The following is a 14,344-nucleotide window of genomic DNA, read 5'->3' on the forward strand; positions in this document are numbered from 1 at the left end:
ACCAGTTCGAGGACTGGGTTCTGACAATGATTCGATTTAGGATCGAAAATTTTGAAAATGAACCAGTTCGAGGTCTGGGTTATGACAATGGTTTGATCTAAGATCATTTTTTTTTAAGATGAACCAGTTTGAGGACTGGGTTCTGCGAAGGATTCCACTTGCAAACCAAATTTGGAAAAGAGTTTTTATGAAGATTTTGAATTCAATAGACCATCATAGTTAATTGTACGTGGTCCGCTTTCAGGATCATCCCCTTATCCTGAATGGGTATTGAAAAGAATTTTGAGATAATTGATAGAAGAATTGATTTGATTTTGCCTGCATATGAAAATTTTGAAGTAAGATAAATGTATATATAAAAATAAAGATGCCCCAGTATTATGGAGAAGAATGTTAGGATAACAGAAGATCATTGTTATTGAAAAGGCTCTTTGAAGAATATAAAGGCTAGAATGGGCATTTTAAGTATAAAACTTCTTCAAATGTAGAGCATTGACAGGATCTGGCAATTTCACCCCATCTGCGTTGATCAGACGATACGCATTGCATGGTAATGCTTCTTTGACCAGATAGGAACTTTCCCAATTGGATGACCATTTGCCATGCAGGTGATACTTAAGATGAGTTGTTGATCTGAGTATCAGGTCAATGACTCGGAATCTTCACTTGATGACGGACTTGGCATAATGTTGAGTTATCCTTTGACGATAAGCTTGAGCATATTTTGTTGCCTTGAGTCTCCTTTCATCCACTAGGTCAAGTTGTACCAATCTCTGCTGTTGATACTGACCAAGCGGTAATTCTATAAGTGAAGCAAATTTGAGAGCTGACTTTTGAATGTGGAGAGGCAAAACCACCTCAGTCCCATAAACGACCTCTGAAAGAGTGGCATTGGTCGGAGTCCAAATAGTAGTTTGGTATGCCCAAAGTGCATCATGAATTTTCTCATGCCAATCACGACTTATTTCCACAGTTCTTTCCAAAATATGAATCAGGATTTTGTCAGTGGCCTCTGCCTTACAGTTCCCTTAAGGATAGTAGGGAGCTGGGAAATGATTTCAAATTTTGAATTTTGAACAGAAGGTCTTCATCTTCTCATTCTTGAAGTGGTTGTCATTGTCTGACACAATGTCATGTGGTATGCCAAAACGACAAAAAATATTCTTGTGAATAAAGGAAACCACATGGCAGCCTTCTATTGTACGCAGAGTCACAGTCTCAACCCATTTGATGAAATATTCTATTGCGATAAGAAAATATTTGTGGTCATTGAAAGCGGAAGGAGTAATTGGGCCTACGACATCGAAAGCCCACATAAAAAATGGCTAAGGATATACAACTGATTGCAAATATGTGGCTGATGCATGAATGGAAGGTGCGTGCATTTGGCATTTGACGCACTTCTTTATAAATCGATAGCAATCTTGCTGCATGGTTTTCCAATAATATCCTGCCCGGATGATCTGCTTGATGAGAGTTTGGTAACCGACATGGCCACCACAAATTTCTTCATGTACCTCTTGGACAACTTTCGAAGCCTTATCTTTGTCTAGGCATATGGCATATTCAGCACTGAACCCACGACAATACAGGATACTAGCCAGAACGAAATAGTGGGTGGACATGCGCTGAATTGCACGTTGCTCTCTTCTTGGCATTTTCGGGAAAAATTCACCAATTTCGATAAAATTCTTGATATCTTGGTACCACGGCTTTTCTTTCTAGTTGGCCTAGTTTACTTGCTCAGCCAAAATGAAGGCAGGTTGATCAAGTCTACCAACTTCAAAGGACTGACAGGATTCACTGTCTTTAAAGGACAAAATGGAACCCAGGCTAGCCAAGCCATCGGCTATCTGATTGTGTTCCCTTCTGATGTGATTAAGCTGAAACTCTTTAAAGCTATCTACGCGAGCCAAGACAATCTTCTGATAAGGGATTAATTTTGGATCTTTCACCTGCCAGTCAGTGTTAACTTGACTGACGAAAAGCAATGAATCTCCAAAGGCATGTACTCTCTTTACATTGAAGTTTTGCAGAATTTTGAGGCCTTATATTAGAGCTTCATACTCGGCCATATTGTGGGTACATTGAAAGCCAGGTTTGATAGAATAAGGGATCATTTTCTTTTTGGGAGAAATCAACAAAATTCTGATCCTTATGTCAGACATATTCTTGGAGCCATTGAAGAAGAAGTTCCAAACTGGGAATTGTTTAACATTGCAGATACGATCATCAGAAAATTCATCTTCTGCCTTGATCTCTTCTGTCAGGGGAAAATTTGTCAACTGATCTGCAATAGCTTGGCCTTTTATTGACTTCTGAGAAACATATTATAAGTCATACTGCATCAGGAGAACTTTCCATTTCGCAATCCGTCCAGTGAGAAAAGGTTATTCAAGAATATATTTAAGAGGATTGAGCCTCGATAAAATTTTGATCTCTAATGCCAACAAGTAATGCCTCAACTTCTGACACATCCATACTAAAGCTAGACATATCTTTTTGATCTGAGAATATTTCTTTTCATAATCAATGAAAGTATTGCTCACATAATAGATGACATGTTCTATTCGACTGCCTTCTTTATACTGTGCAAGAAATCCACCGCAAGCATTTTGATTGACAAAGATATATAACAGGAGCAGTTTTCCAAGTTTTGGTGGTTTCAGAACGGGTGGATTAAGGAGATACTGCTTGATGCGCTCAAATGAAAGCTGGCACTCTGATCCTTATTCAAATTTCACTCATTTTCTTAACAGGTGATTGAAAGGTTCACATCTCATTGCCAAATTGGAGATGAACTATTGAATAGACTAAATGCGCCCTTGAAGGCTTCACAGCTCTTTGAGATTGGTTGAAGGCGGCATATCAATAATTGTCTTTGCTTTAGCAGATTCACCTCTATTCCTTTCTTACTGATCATGAAACCAAGCAATTTACCTGACTCTACTCCAAAGATACATTTCTGCGTGTTGAGCCTTAATTTATAGAGAATAAGTCTTTTAAAGACTTGGCCGAGAGCATCGAGATGATCCACTCCTTTGGATTTGATCAGGATGTCATCCACAGAGGCATCCATGTTTTTATGTATTTGATCATGAAAAATAATGGTCATTGTTTTGATTGATGAGTCTAGAGCTGGGGTTAATGCTAAGTTAGAATTATGGAGACAGACATTGGAAGCTAGAGGTTTTAAGTTGAGTAAGAGTAAGACTGAATATATGGAATGTTGGTTTAGTAAGCAACGAAGTAGTGATAGGAGTGTAGTGAAGCTTGGTGAGCAAGAAATACCGGTGAATGATTATTTCAAATATTTGGGATCCATCATTCAAAAGTATGAAGAAATTGATGGAGATGTAAATCATAGGATAAAGGTTGGGTGGATGAAATGGAAAAGTGCAACTGGAGTGCTGTGCGATCATAGAATGCCATTGCGGTTGAAGGGAAAGTTTTATAGGACGACTATTAGACCCGCTTTACTATATGGTACGGAATGTTGGGTTGCCAAGAGACATCATATTCAAAAAATGAGTGTAGCTGAGATGCGGATGCTTAGATGGATGTCTGGAAATACAATAAAAGATAATATTCGGAACGAGGAGATACGTAAGAAGGTAGGTGTTGCACCCATTGAGAATAAGATGCAAGAGAATCGTTTACGGTGGTTTGGACATATTCGGCGAAGGCCTAATGATGCTCCAGTTAGAAGGTTGGAGAAATGGGAAAATATATTAGTTAAAAGAAGTCAGGGTAGGCCTAGGAAGACTTGGATGGAGATGATAGGAAACGATATGAATGCTTTGAACCTCACCGAGGAGATGGCATTGGATAGAAATGATTGGAGGAAAAGGATTCATGTGGAAGACCCAAAATGAATTTCTTTTTTGGTTCATATCGCTGACCCAAATTGTTTTGGGATGAAGGCGTAGTTGTTGTTGTTGTTTTGTTGCTCTCTGATAGGTTGCCCCAACATTCTTGAGCCCGAATGACATGATTGTATAGCAAAAGGTTCCCCATGGTATGGTAAAGGAAGTTTTTGACTAATCACGAGCAACCAACTTGATTTGATTGTATCCCAAATATCCATCCATAAAGGAAAACATGGCATTTCCCGCCGTGCTATCGATCAGAAGATCAATATTGGGAAGCGGATAATCATCCTTTGGGGTGGCCTTATTGAGATATCTGAAATCAACATAAATTCGGACTTTGCCATTCTTTTTAGGAACTGCCACAATGTTTGCCAACCAGTCTGAATAATCAATGGTACGGATGAACCCTGCCTTTAGTAAATCTTTGAGTCCTTCCTTAACTTGCTGCTCAACTCGAGGATCCAATTTTCTTAGCTTCTGCTTAATTGGCCTGGAGTCTGGTTTTAACTTGAGGCGATGCTCAACCAGCTTGGGATCCAATCCTGACATATCTTCATAAGTCCAGGCTCTTTTTTTTTCTTACCTTCCTAATACCTCAAGGGAGGTCCAGCCCTTACTGAACCTTCTAGGTTCTTCCAAAATCAACCCCCCCCCTCTTCTATTAACATTTTGGAAAGTGTTGACTTTTCTAACCTTTTCTTTGTTTTTTAGAAACTTTTCAATTTAACCCAATTTTCAAGTTTGTTTTTGTTTTTTAGTTTTCCAATTTACAACTTTAAGTAGGTGCCACATAGGATGGGAGGGCCCACCTATGGACTCCTACCATTTTAAAAATTTTAGTTAATTTTTGAAATCCATTCTATGGAATTTTAGTCAAATTTATTCTAATTTAAATTAAAATGCCTTGTAAATTTGTTTAAAATTCACATAAATTTTAATGTATGTAATTTAAGTAAATTTACACCTAAACCAAATTTTATTAGTTTATTTTCAAAGTTTTAAGCATGTAAATTATTCATTTTAATTAATTCCTCTAGGGTTAAAATCTAAATTTTATCGAAAAATATGATTCAAAATTCCAATTTCACCTTAAATTATACTTAAATTCTAAATGTCATTTAAGCCTAAATTAACTTTGAATTTCAATTAAATTCAAATTCAAATGTAAATGTCTATTTATTTAAATTATTTATATTTCTTAAGGGTTAATTCGAATTCTTCATAAATAATTTCTAAAAATTTTGAAACTCAATGGGGTCGATGAGACCCAAGAGCGTGTAGGGGTTCCTTTCACATATTAATAATTTTTTCTAAACCTTATAGCATTATCACTATGAAAATTTTCTTCTAAAAATATCATTTTCTCAATAATACACTTCAAGAATGACTCTTACCCGAGTTGGAAAGACATGTTGTAGTATTGACTATCTGATTTCATTTTGGTTTCGTACACTAGGTTTCAAACTTGAATTAACATTCGATTAAGTCTCAAATCTAATTATAATGTTTGAGACATATTTATTAAATCTGAATTCAAATCCAAATCTGATCCGAATTCAAATTTTTGAATTAGAATTCAGATTGATAAAACTTTAGAAATTGAAATCAAAATTCAATAACATTTCAAATTAAAATATATACTTAGTTTGAATCCTGAAAGCTCAAATTAAGATTCGGTTAAGTTTAATTTAAATCTAGATTAAATCTGATTAAAAATAAAACCCCTGATTCAAAATAATTTCTCAACTTGAAATGTATTCTGAATCTTCGTTAATACTTGAATTATAATTAAATTTAGAGCTTAATTTTAAATAATATTTTAACCTTAATTTATTGTTATTTCTTGAAAAATATCGAAAAATTATGGGTTTTACAGAAAAAGGCAAGGAGGGGGTGGGGGAGGGGATGACCCACCCTCTTTCTTTAGCATTTTGGCCAGCTAAGGCAAACCTTAGTCTTGCCTTATTTAGCCCTCCCTTGGCTATAAAGAGATACCAAGAGGAGTGCTCCACTCCTTTGAAAATTTCTCTCTTTCTCTTTTTCTCTCTTCTACTCTCTTCTTCTTCAAGCCTTGGAAATTCCAGCAGCCATTAAAGCTATTTATGATGGTTTCATCAAGTAGAGGAGACGTCTAATCTGTTGGAACTCGCGTTCGAGGTATGTATCTCTATCATATAGGCTCATAAATGAATTTCTAGTACATAGAGAATAAAAATCAAAATCCATGGTGGATCAACCATAGATCTTCTATTAGATAGGTTTTAAATGTTTGTATATGACATACCTTATGCTTTTATGTTTCAAAAATATCTATCTCTTTGAAAACGAGATTCGATTCGGGGTTTTACCAAAATTGGTTTTGGAAAAATTCATGTAGTTTTATAGGTTAGATGCAAATCAGTTCGGATGAATTAAGATGTTGAAATTGATGTGAATGATGGGTTAATAAATCTAAAAAAAAATATTCTAATTAAATTCCATGTGGGTTTATAAAAAAAATATGTGTTTTATATCTTTGTAAAAAGTTAAAAACATAAATTTGATTATGTTCTAATGCTTGTGTTGATTTCTAATCTATGTTGCAACATCATGAGTGTTTGAATATGTGTGTACAATGCTTAAAAATTCATGTTAGAGTTATTTGCATAAGTGTTTTCATGTTTATGCTTTAATTTAGAAAATTAGATATATGTTGTTTGTATTTTCCTAACTGAACAACGTCAGTAGGAAAATTGTAACGCTCAAATGAATTAGATTCTATCAAAATACTTTTACGGAGGTTGTGCATACATATACACAAAGTCCTAGTAAATAGGGTTTGGTCAGAAGGTCCATCATTTGAGGGTTATTGTTTCTGTAACAAGAATCAAGAAATCTGGCCTGTGTACAGAGCCAGATCTGGTAGATGTCACGAAAAATTCAGTAAATCTATTTTTTAGATTTTTCTACGGATTTTTGGATATGTGTTGTAAGACAATATGTGGAATCCATGAAAAATAAAGAAAAAATTATAATACTTGCCATTGAGTATTAGAACTTCATCCAAGTCGGTGAAATTCTTTCACTTACAGAAAATCAAGATCTGTGAAATTCCTTGACAAGGATTCGGTCCAAAATAAATTTAAAATATTGGCAAGGAGTTTTACAACAAGAATGAATTCAGTTAAAAGGTAACTGATAAGGCTATCATTAAAAAAAGTATAGACCTTCGGATAGAATATTGAATTACTATTTCTTTAAGGAATAGAATTCTACACCTATGTCTATTGACAGAAAAAATAGTTTCAGTTCAGAAATTTCTACTGTATAAGTATAAGAGGTTTTCCAGACCTGTAAATTTAAAATATTGGGGGACACATGCAGGTGTTACTCAAAAATTTTGATTGACTATCAGAACTTTGTATGAGTCATGGCAAAACCTGTAACAATAGGGTGATTTCTATTAATTAATATTTTAAGTATGTTTCATGATCTTATGTGATTCAATGCCTATCATGCTTACTTACACATAGTCAATGTATGAATCTGTGTACAATGTATGAAATGTGTAGAATTAAGATGTAACAACATGATAATTATTTTGAATGTCATGTTAGTTGATATGATGAATCATGATGAGATAAGCCATGTATGATGATAAATTGCATGAATGAATAAATGGTTTACGCATAGGCATGAACATCATGCATTGTGCTGAAAAATGTATGTAAAGCATGTGGAATGGGACATGGGTCATGAGGGACCCTACATGCACATGACTTAAGAATGAGCCTGAGTTTGGTGAAACCATTGTGGTGTTTGTGTACACCCTGTAATGAATAATTGTAATACATGCATATACACTCTTTAACCTCAAGGTTACTCTCGAGGAAAATTTGTTACCACGAGTCTAGATTGAGGGTATCTCAGAACAAAGATATGTTACTAAGGGCTTGGTTTGAATGGTTTATGTTTTTCTTGTGTTATTGTGGAAGCATTTTAAGGGAGGCTCGGGTTGAAGGCCCTTGGTGCTGAGGCACTTGAGTTGACTTGTGAGTTTAATTAATCAACACTAAAGACCCGTTCAAACCAATTGTCTACCTTAGAGAGGGTAGACAGTATACACGATCGAGGAAAGAAATGACTAATTTGGAGAGTAAGGCATATCTTCGATTTTCCATCATCAACGTAGGAAACTAGGACTACCTGATAAGGCCTAGATAGGTAGCTTCATGACTCTGCAGAGTAGGAATCGATTTTCTAGACCACTAGAGTGTCTCTCGACTGTTGGTCGATTCAGTGGGTATTTGTAGATCTTTCTAAGTTCATGGGGTTAATAAAAATATATGGCATAACAAACCCTTCATCGAATGGGTTAAATCGAAGTTGTGTCCCTGAGAGTGTATCCTTACAGAGCCAAAAACGAGAAACAATGCATTAGAGATGAGGTTCACCTGGTTCACATGTTTAGATGTATGAAATGATTATATTAATAGTGCATGATCTTGATTACTAACAAGTTTGAATGCAGGTATTGTGTTAAAGAGTAAGTTAATGTTGTTTATTTACCTGTATGCATAAATGTGTATAGGTGATCTAGATCTGTGATATGTGCGTGATTGATATATAAATTGCATGTTGTATGTTCTTGAAATTAATTTTCTTGTTTGTATGATAGAGTGTTACCTATTAGGGCACGGTTTGACTCCCTACTTTTACCATTTTTTAGTTAATGAGTAACCTGATAATATGGTATGCTTGTGGTGGTGTCAGGATAGATGTCATTGCTTTCTTCCCGAAAACTTGGCTTATGTTTTGGCTCTTAGGCATTTTATACATTTTAATAATATGTCAAGACTTTGATTTTATTATGATTGAATGTTTTAAATTAATAAATGGTTGATTGAGAAATCTATTTCAATCATGTGTGTATGTTGTAATTTGATTGTAACCCGCCCAAGTTTATTCGGGTTTGCATATAGCTTGTATTGCCCTTTCACTGGTTTTAAAAAAAAAAATCCCTGAAATTTCTTGATATAAATTTGAGGCTTTACATTTTAATAATATGTTAAGACTTTGATTTTATTATGATTGAACATTTTAAATTAATAAATGGTTGGTTGAGAAATCTATTTCAATCATGTGTGTATGTTGTAGTTTGATTGTAACCCGCCCAATTTTATTCGAGTTTGCATATGGCTTGTATTGCCCTTTCACTGGTTTTAAAAAAAAAATCCTGAAATTTCTTGATATAAATTTGGGGCGTTACAAAAAAGGTCATTGAAACTCCAAAAATAGTTGTCGAATTATTTTGAAGACCATAAAGAAAATGCTAGAATGCGAGCTCAAAAATATGCAATGTCTTGACCGCTTTTATTTATATAACACAGAGGAGCCCAAGACTCAGTTCGAGTTTAAAAGATAATTTACATATTTCTTATGTGAAATGCCTATATTTTTTACCCAAAGTAAGTCCGGTATTTACGATGTTTGGAGGTTTGAGTTTAAAAAAAAGTTCACTCACACATATTTTATGTGAATTTAATAAACTTTTTTATGCGAGGTAACTCAACTATTTGTGAGGTTTAGAGGTTTGACTTTAAAAAAAAAATGCAATTTTTTTACGTGCATTTCTGGTTTTTTTATATAAAGTAACTCAGGTATTTTCACAGTTTGAAGGTTCAAGATTGAAAGAAATTTCATAAATTTTTTATGCGAAGTAACTCAGTTATTTGCACAATTTGTCGGTTCAAGTTTAAAAAAAATCATAAATTTTTATGCCAATTTAGAAAAAAATTATGCGAAGTAACTCATGTATTTGCAATGTTTGGAGGTTCGCGAGTTTAAAAAAAAGTTCTCACACTTATTTTATAGAAATTTCATAAACTATTTATACAAGGTAACTCAAGTGTTTGCGAGGTTTGTCAGTTCGAGTTAAAAAAAAGCATACATTTTTTATGCGACGTTATTACATTTTTTATTCGAGGCAACTCAAGTATTTGTGAGGTTTGTCGGTTTGGGTTAAAAAAAAATCATAGATTGTTATTACATTTTTTATATGAGGTAACTCAAGTATTGGCAAGGTTTGTCGGTTTGAGTTAAAAAAAATGCAAATTTTTTATGAGACGTTATTATATTTTTTATGTGAGGTAACTTAAGTATTTGTGAGATTTGTCGGTTCGAATTAAAAAAGAATTGCAAATTTTTTATGCATCGTTATTATATTTTTTTATGTGAGGTAACTCAAGTATTTGTAATGTTTGTCGGTTCGAGATTATAAGAAAGTTCCCTTGCACTTATTTTATGCGAATTTGATAAATCTTTAATGCGTGATGACTTAGGTATTTGTGAGGTTTCGAGGTTCGAGTTTCCATAAAAAAAACTCAGGCCATTCTCCGCCGCCAAATAGTGGTTCTTTCAGTTGCGGCAAAATCCGCCATACCCGCACCACCCAAGAATCCACCGGAGACTGGTTTTTTACAGAGTGATGGAGATTAAGTGTCGGTTGAAGCAGCGGCTGCTGACGATGGAGGCGTCTAAGGTATTTCCGATGGAGACGAAGGAAATTCACACCGAAAACGATTTTCAGTGAACATGAATCCTTCTTCATAGTTACACATGAAAGACAGTGTGGGTCCTCGCTCTAGACACAAAGGCAAAAAGCTCAAAGTCCCACTTAGGTTTCAGTATACATAGACCAACTCCACTGACCAACACCAAAATAACAACGATAACATTGAATACACTATACATAGATATTCCCACTTAGGTTCAGCATACAGAGACCACGCCAAAGTAACAGGAATAACAATAAATGTACAATACACTGCGATTATCCAAACATTCCAGTGTCAATTTATCAAAGAAACAATATCATAATTGACATTAGGTTTTCACTAATATCTACAAGAAAAGATCTACAAGTACAATAAACACTCTAATACAAATATTAACATCAAAGCCTTATCACTGATGATGTTGGGTTAACAGTGTGTTCGACAACAAATATTTAGGAAATCAATGTGGGTCGGTTCCATAAGTGGTAAAGTCATCGCCATCAACGTTGCTAGCATCATGATCCTGACTGATGGATGAAATAACTTCCACCACTGCCACACTAATCATCATAGTAATAATCATGGTTACCCCCACCAAAAAAATTATCATCACCACTAATGCCAAATTCAACTTTGGGTTCATTCTTCAACTTCACCAGTACTGGGATCATCAAAACCATTATCATTATCATCATCATCACCACCAACATCATTATCTGTCAAAGAAAATAGCAGAGAAATCAAGGTAACAACAGGGAAACAAATGGAAAGTAAGAAGCTTGCACATAATCATATCATTAACTAACAATCCTAACTCTCCTATATGTTAAAATGCAAAATGGTATGAGAATACCGAGGTGATGAATATATCTAATACCACAAGCGGCTAAACTGCACTTCTTATACAATCATCATTATGGTGTTAAGTATTGAATAAAATGTTAACAATAAAATTATGGCTTTCCAAAAGAAAACACCCGATGGTTAAACAAAAGCAGACATATAGATATCTGATTTAAGTCTACAAACAAACGGCAGAATTATAATAGTAGGATCTACTGAAAACACCCAATGACCAACAAACAAACGCAGGCGTATGAATATCTGCTTTAAGTCTGTAAACAGAAGTAACATTTGTAACAGTAAGATCTATTGTTTGTTTCCTAGCATTTTATAGGAACTATATACCTGCATATATACCATCAAGATGGACAATTGTCACTCATTTCTGATCTAAGCTAAACCTTACCATCTCAGTTTCTATGAAACAATCGGTAGACACCCAATTACAATTGTGGGGTTTACCACAGCAAAATTCTTCCTGTTTCCACTTTTTTCCATAAGGGCCTGTCACTCATTCACTATTGAGTGACTGGCTGAGCAATGAAATCCTATCACGAATATGGTCTGTACACAGAGTATCTCCACACGCTCTACAAACCATAATTCGATATGAGACCTAATTCACGACTGAATCAGGATACATTACAGTCATTCATGCTAACATCAAACGAAGGAAAACAATGCACAAGTAAAAACCATTAAATCAAGAGCAAGCTTCACCTGCATCTCTTTCAACCCCAATTGTCCTTAAGCAAGCGAGGCTCTCAATGTACAGACTGAATACAGGATTCTGCAGATCCTCAGCAACCTTAGGCTTCACGGGTCGGAACAGCTTGAGGTGGGGATGGTAGGAGAGAGTGAATATCTCATCGTATGGTTCACGTACTGAAGGAATCCCATGGACCACAAATAGAATTTCTTCATCATTGACAGTCCCCAAGTACATCGTATACATCACTTCGAAACCCACTGCCCTGTGAAGGAACTCACACTCAACACTGTGATCTCTGGTCCAAATTGAAGTTGAGAAGTCCTTCAACACCCACAATTCAATTGTCAATCCTGCAACATCAAAATGAAGCAAACACAGGGACCCTCGAAATTCTGCCAGGAAGTCGAAATCATTGTCCAGATACAGGCATCCCGGAGGCGGTATGGTCCGAAACCTCTCCTCCCTGACATCAAAAGCCACGATCAACACTGGCGGACCTTCAACGGCACGGTCGGTTTCTGTGTACGTCTTGGGATAGAAGATCCAGTGAACAGCCCCATTAACAGAAGGCCTCGCAAACAACGACCGGAACGAATCATACACTCCATACGCTCCGTCGAGCTCTCGCCACGCGACGTCGGCGCCAATGGCGAAGATCTCGCACCTGAAACGGGCACCCATGGATTCGATAAGGAGCAACTTGTACATGACGGAGGAAGAGTCGTGAACAATTTGGCAGAATTCAGGATGGGACAGTCCGGATTTCGGAAGCCTTACGCTTCTTCGCGTGGCGGGGTTGATGATCCGGTAAATTCGGGGAGTTGATGGGGTTACGAGGGAGGGGTCGCTTCCCAAACAGCAGAGGCCGTCGCACCAGGATAAGATGGAGGGGCAATCACCGTAGCCCTCGCTTGATGGTGGCGTCGGCACTGGCTGCCAGAGCGCTTCCTTCTCCACGCGGAAGAGGGGGTTGTTGGTGTCGAAGAAACAGAGTTCTTTGTCCAATTCGATGACGAAGGAGGGCTCCTGATTCTGCTTGGCCCGACGGAGGTGGGTCTCCACGAAGTCTTTGGAGTCGATGAGGGAACACCAACCTTTGCAAACCAGCCTGAATCTAAGGAGGGGACACACGGGGAGCCTCCAGAGGATGGCTGCGGTGATGTCGTTTGAGATGATAAGGAAAGGGGAAGAAGAAGGATCCTCTCGCTCCATTGCGATTTGCGACCCCTCTCTTCCTTGTCGAGCTTCATTCCTGATTCCCCTGTCCCTGTGTGTAGGGGTGGCAATCGTGTCGGGTTGGCGGGTCAGCATACCTCAACCCGAACCCGACCCGTTTATTAAACGGGTCGGCTGTGGCAAACACGAACCCGACCCGTTTAATAAACGGGTAACCCGACACGACCCGCCAACCCATTTAATAAATGGGTTGGGTCGGGTAAACGGGTTCTCAGGTTCGCGGGTCAGGTTGACGGGTCGGGTTGGCGGGTTGACCCACCCACCTAACCCGTTTATCAAACGGGTCAGCCGGGTTGGCATACCCCCAACCCGAACCCGACCTGTTTAATAAACGGGTTACGCGGGTCGACCCGTTTATTAAACGGGTTGGCTTAAGCCCAACCCGAACCCGCCTAAGAGGCGGGTTGGCGGGTCGTGTCAGAAATTGCCACCCCTACCTGTGCGGTTGTTTCTGTTGCCTTGCTCTCTTTTTCTTAGCATTAATTAGGCCGGTTGTTTAGATAATGATGCAATGTAACAAGTAGGGATGGCAGTGGACTGGGGGAAAGCGGGGCCCCGCCCCGCCCCCGCCTCGCCCCGTTTGGATCGAGGATGGAGGGTATGAAACGGGGATGGAGGCGGGGACGAAGGTTAAAATCCATCCCCGTCCGGGGGTGGAGGCGGGGATGGACTGGCACGTTCCCCCGCCCCGCCCCGCCCCATCCCCGCCCCGCCCCCGGCCCATCCCCGACCCGCCCCCGGCCCATCCCCGTCCCGACCTCGCCCCGCCCCATCCCCGTCCCGACCCCGCCCCGCCCCCAACCCTTTATATTTTTTTACATGTTTACTAACCCTAACTCCCTTCCCTAATTTCCTAACCCTGGAGCCGCCGAGCCGGGTCGTCGCCTCTTCCCCTTCCCCATCCGCATTATCATTGGAGTCGGGCCGTCGCCGACCACCGTTGGTCGTCGCCGACCACCGTTGGTCGTCGCCGACCACCGTTGGTCGTCGCCGACCACCGTTGGTCGTCGCCGACCACCGTTGGCCGTCGCCGACCACCATTTGCCGTCGCCGACCACCGTTGGCCGACACCGACCACCGTTGGCCGACACGATCTCTCCCTCCTTTCATCTCTGTCGCTGCCTTGTGCCACTGCCGTGAGCCTC

At 38.4% G+C, this 14,344-nt stretch overlaps 1 protein-coding gene across 1 annotated transcript; it reads right to left on the reverse strand.

The window, feature by feature from the left end:
* Positions 1 to 10,636: 10,636 nt before the first annotated feature.
* Positions 10,637 to 13,228, reverse strand: LOC149834835 (putative F-box protein At1g32420). Its single transcript, XM_090010316.1, has 2 exons — positions 11,972 to 13,228; positions 10,637 to 11,124 (listed from the first exon to the last, which is right to left on the reverse strand). Exons 1-2 carry the CDS (start codon positions 13,173 to 13,175, stop codon positions 11,048 to 11,050), a joined length of 1,281 nt encoding a protein of 426 aa, XP_089866442.1. The 5' UTR covers positions 13,176 to 13,228; the 3' UTR covers positions 10,637 to 11,047.
* Between the last annotated feature and the right edge of the window lie 1,116 nt (positions 13,229 to 14,344).

This window comes from Nuphar pumila, chromosome 6, assembly GCF_984573655.1.
Source record: "Nuphar pumila chromosome 6, dmNupPumi1.hap1.1, whole genome shotgun sequence".
NCBI lineage: Eukaryota > Viridiplantae > Streptophyta > Magnoliopsida > Nymphaeales > Nymphaeaceae > Nuphar > Nuphar pumila.

Bases quoted from the DNA above. Each gene is read 5' to 3' on its own strand.
- LOC149834835 (XM_090010316.1), bottom strand. From the start codon at position 13,175: ATGGAGCGAGAGGATCCTTCTTCTTCCCCTTTCCTTATCATCTCAAAC. The intron at 11,125-11,971 runs GTGAAGCTTGCT...TTTCTTTGACAG, and splicing joins TGGGGTTGAAAGAGATGCAG to ATAATGATGTTGGTGGTGAT.